General features: G+C 46.4%; 1 protein-coding gene across 1 annotated transcript in view; it reads left to right on the plus strand.

Moving 5' to 3' along the window:
• Nucleotides 1-6: 6 nt before the first annotated feature.
• The window catches only part of LOC103382323 (heparan sulfate glucosamine 3-O-sulfotransferase 6-like), a 21,103-nt gene continuing 16,071 nt past the window's right edge, over nt 7-5,038 (plus strand). Inside the window, 3 exon segments of the mRNA XM_025057759.1 lie at nt 7-515; nt 2,284-2,993; nt 2,996-3,290. Of these exon segments, the coding sequence (XP_024913527.1) occupies nt 2,783-2,993; nt 2,996-3,290 (506 nt within the window). The 5' untranslated portion in view covers nt 7-515; nt 2,284-2,782.

Below are 5,038 nucleotides of genomic sequence, written 5' to 3' on the forward strand. Positions count from 1 at the left end.
GAAGGTTGGGGTTAAATCATACACCAGGGACAATCCCCGACACAGGCTGGGAGCTGCCACTGCTGGCCAACAGGTGAAACACTCAACTCTCGCCTCTGTGCCATTTCTGGTTCCCGGACCCACTGTTGAACCTTTGTTGACTAAAACCCTTAGTCTTATTGAATCCTCGTACTTCCCTGCCCCGTGTCACCTCGTCTGCTCTGTTGTCATTCTTTTTACCCCCGTGTGTCTTCAGGGGCTGCAATTTTAGGAAACGACTTATTAAAAAAAAGAAGTTCAGAGAAACCTTGACCCTGACCCTGACCCTGACCGTCCTGCGCTGACGTGGGACCCTTCCTGGAGGTTGAAGGTACACGCCGCACCTGCACACGTGGGAGGACTCCAGCTGCAGCTGTGTTGGACTCTGCTCCGCTGCTGACGTTCCTACTGTGTGTGGTTTGGACCGTCTTCACCAGGAACTTTCTCAGGGGTTGTTAATCATCACGGCTGTGGAGATAAGACAAGACCTCTCTGATGTAAGTTTACTGTACATTTAAAGATACAGCGGGCACAAAGGAGCGACATCTAGTGGTGAGACAGAGCATTTGGTTTAGTTTTTTTAGTTTAGTGTTGTTAATTTTTCTATTGTCACATGTTGTTATTTTAAGTTTATTTTCTTTTTCTTTTTTTTTTTCATTTTTGAATCTGTAACCCTTGAATTACGGGAAGCTGCCTGGGCTTCTGTGACACAAATGTGGGACTGTTGAGAACAACAGAGAACTGTTACCGACACAAAGAACCAGTGAGACGTCAGCCTGTACTCAGCTGCAGAGATCTGTTGTACCAGAGGAGTTTGTTTGTTTTTCTGATGCTTCCTGACACAGACGACGGCTCATAATGTTCTGTCAGTCTGAAGAGCCGCAACGGTGAATTATTAAATTAGCAAATGCACATTTATCAAATTTATCTTTGAGGGAGATGACAGGGAGAGAAAGTGATGGAGCTCTGCTGATCAGAGAATGTTTCTTTTTCTCACACACACACACACACTCACACTCACACACACTCTGTGAGCCCGTGAAGAGAGCGAGCCGCTGACACCTGCCGTCCCTGTTGGCCAGCAGAGTAAAGGTTAATGTGTGTGTCGTGGCTGGCTCCACAGGGGTGTGTGGTCAGAGGAGCCAGCAGACGGCAGGTGGTCAGTCGACAACACGCACCAACCTCCACCCAGTCGTATAGACAAGCACATATAGACTCAAGGTGGCGCTCAGGAACTTTGGCCTTTTGGCCTCTGAGCAGAAAAGTTTCCTTTTTGGACAGACCAGTTTGTCTGTTGACTTTCTCCAAACGTCCATTGGTGATTTGTAACATCCCATGATGATGTCATGGACAAGTCACTTTGATCTCCTGTCCTCCAGGTCAGATCATGTGACCTGGACCTTCAGGGTCTTCAGGTGAATTCACACATTTTCTTCGTTGAGGTCAGTGGGGAAAACCATGACAGTTCCACCTTTGTCCACGTGTCTCCTATATCTGTGCACGTCACTGAGGCTGGTGCACGTGGCAGTAATGAGTGTGGTGATTTGCAGGGGAAATGAATGAAGGGAGCCGCTGACTCCAGAGTCTGCAATTTAAAAAGTAATATTCCTGAACACATGTTCCAAAGGATTTGTTATTATTTTTCTTTTTTTTTCCAAACTCATTATATTTAATTGAAAATGACTTTCCCTCTTACTGTGTATTTGTGTGTGTGTGTGTGTGTGTGTGTGTGTGTGTGTGTGGAGTGCAGGGCAGGCTACAATTTTGAATAAACTACTGTTCACCAGACGAAACACGCTGCCTCGTCTGGACAGTTCTGCTGGTCCTCAGTAAATAAAACAGTTTGGACTTCATTTTAAATGTAAGGTCAGATTAGAGTTCAGGTGAAGATTGAGACTGGTCATGTATTTGGAAATGTAGAGGTTTTTTTTTTAGCGACCTCCTTTTGTAGATTGGAGTGTTGTCGAGTATCTAATTGGACAAAACAAAAATAAATCTAATTATAAGTTAGTGCACTTCTACACTGTGGCACAAATACTGTAAATATTAAATATTACACTGCTCAAAAAAGTAAAAACGCTCCGAACGGTCTCCCCCCCCCCCATCTGGGAAGAACATGCTGAAGGGGTTTTGGAACGAATTCTGTCGATGTGAAACGCGCCTGTGTGTGCACGGGTTTCTGTTTGTGTGTGCGTGACTGTGCGTCAGTTTTTGGAACACCTACCGACTGCTGCACTCATTATTATTTATCGTCTGTTATTCTAGAGTCGCGCGGCCGTGGATGGAGTGGGGGCGTGTGGGTGTGTGTGTGTGTGTGTGTGTGTGTGTGTGTGCGTGTGTGCGTGCGCTGGATCGTCAGGGCGTGGAGCTGCCAGTGGAGGAGGGTGGAACTCCGCTCCTTCCTTCCTACAGAGCTGAGGATCATCCAGCCGAGCGCACACCCCGACGGCACGCACCGCTGCTGCGCACAGGCTCGCGGACACGCGCACCTTATTCCAGGCTGCCAGGACTTTGTTGGAGCTTCAGAATAAACACCGCAGCTGGATGAGAAGCTGATGAGTCCAGTGAAGGTGGAGGCTGAGCTGGAGAAAGATGTGGAACTGCTTTACGCGCGGCCGTGCCTAGGTTTGCGCAGCATGCGCGCAGGTTTTGGTGAAGTGTCCCGGTGTGAGTGACTTCTTTCTCCGGTTCCTGTGGAGGAGTATGAAGTGCTGTGGCACGGCATGTTTCCTGCCCGCTGTCCCTCTGCTCAGGATTACGACTGATGGGATGTAGTAAATGGAGAGCTGCGGTCAACTTTGGACAGCTGAAGGTGCAGTCCAAGCTGTCCGTGCTCTTCACCATGATCGTCCTCTTCACCTACCTCTTCTACTGCCTCAACGGATACTGCGACTCTCTGCCCAGACCCGTGTTCAGCCACAGGACGAAGGGTAAAAACAGTCGGAATCTTGGCATTCGATGCACGATTGTTAGCAACAGCAGCAGCAGCAGCAGCAGCAGTTCGGTGCGTCTCCTCCATCACCGTCACATCTCACAGACCTGTGGAGCAGCGTGGCTCCTTCAGGCAGCAGCAGCAGCAGCAGCAGCAGCAACATGTCTATAGCCAACAGCTTCGGCAGTAAGAAGTTTCCTCAGGCCATCATCATCGGAGTGAAGAAGGGAGGAACCAGAGCTCTGCTGGAGTTTCTCCGCATCCACCCAGACGTCAGGGCGGTGGGATCTGAACCGCACTTCTTCGACCGCTTCTACGACAAGGGACTGGACTGGTACAGGTATGGACTTTACCAGTAGTAGTGATGGAGATGTTCTGGTCCAAACTCCTACTGTCTGTTCATGTTTGATGATGTTTATTTTTACTACATTTTCGAACTTTTCTCTTTTAAAAAATCTAGTCAAATTTAGAAAAGATAGAACGTGTCAAACAGCGCTTTTCAAATATTTAAAAAAATGATCTCACGTCGTTCAAGACAGTGTTTCTAATTTTTTTAAACTCCATTTATGATAATTCAAGTTCAACTTTGAACACTTTGGATGGTTTCTTCCTTCAAAAGATTTAAAGTTTTTATTTCACTGCGTGCTGTTTTCACGGCTGCCATTTCCACCTCTGCTTTAGCATCAGTGCCGTTCACTTCTTTTTACCCTTTTTTCTGCCCTACTCTTTTCCTTCCTGTTATATTTCTACATTTCAACATCCACCCAAATACTGTTGTTCTGTCCCAGACTGTATTAGTGTCTTCCTAATATAGACGTTGGCTGTGAGGTGTCAGAGTTCAGGTCAGAGGTCACAGTGGTAGAAGCTGCCACTGTCACTTCCAGACTGCAGTGTCTCTTTTAACAGTTTCATCAGATTTTATTTCAATGAGAATTTGTGCAAACAAACAAACAAATTCACACCATCTGTTCTGACTTTTATTTTTGAATATTCCTCACTCACCTTTTCTTTTGTCATTACTTGTCCTCTCCTTCATCCTTTGTTTCCTTTTCCTCATATTTTCCTCATCCCCTGATTTTCCCTTGTTCCCCCAGTTGTCTTCATTCCTTTTTATTACCTGTTGAATCTTTTTCAAGATTCATCATTATATTTTATTTTTTCTCTCCTCTCCTCTCTTTTCCTCCCTGTTGTCTTCTTGCCTTTATTCTCCTTTCCCCCTCGTCTCTCCTCTATCTTTCTGTTAAATCTCCTCTCTGTACATTTCTCCTCAGTGTGAACTGTTTCTCTGCTGGTCCATTAGAGTGCGTGTCCCTGAGGACCTTTGTCACCTCCTCTCCTGATCCTGATCTTGATCTTGATCCTTGTCTGATCCTGTTCATAGGGGGACAATGGATGGATGGATGGATGGATGGGGGGGGAGGGGGGTATGTTGCTGCAGATCAGACCAGCTGCTGTTTATTCTGTCAATTTCAGAGGATCAGTGAAAAGACATTCTGTTGTTGTTTGTCCAGAGGACACAGGTGGAGGAAGGTGTGAGAGGAGAGTGGTGATCAGATGGTGCTGCTGCTGCTGGAGTTGTCAGCATCACACAGTATCTACTGCATGTGATGGTAGATACAGAGACAGAGGAGGAGAGAGATGGGGGGGGGGTGAGGGAAAGAAGATGTGAGGAGACGAGGACAGTTTATGGAAGAGACGAGGAGACAAGTGAGGTCGGAGAACAAGGAGGGGCAGCAAACACACGTGTGAAGGATGTAGGAAAAGATCAATGTCTGACCACAGACTCTGACAGTCTGACACCACATCCGGCCAAAACGTGGCCCATATGATACTTTTATTTGGCCCACATATGGTGTTGAATAACAGTACGGGATGGAAATGACATCACAAAAAAGGTCAGACTCAAGTAGTTAAAAGTCAGCTAGCATAGGAAATTATTAAGAAAAGTTAAATACAATACTGCATTTTGTCTCTAAGCTGTTGCCTCGGTGCCAATGAAAATGGAACTGTTGTGGAAACTTCATCAGTTCATCATTAACCCTGTTCTGATGAACTGAGACAAACAGACAGAAGAGGTTTGGGTTTGGG

Source organism: Cynoglossus semilaevis, chromosome 8 (assembly GCF_000523025.1).
Source record: "Cynoglossus semilaevis isolate Cse_v1.0 chromosome 8, Cse_v1.0, whole genome shotgun sequence".
Classification (NCBI taxonomy): domain Eukaryota; kingdom Metazoa; phylum Chordata; class Actinopteri; order Pleuronectiformes; family Cynoglossidae; genus Cynoglossus; species Cynoglossus semilaevis.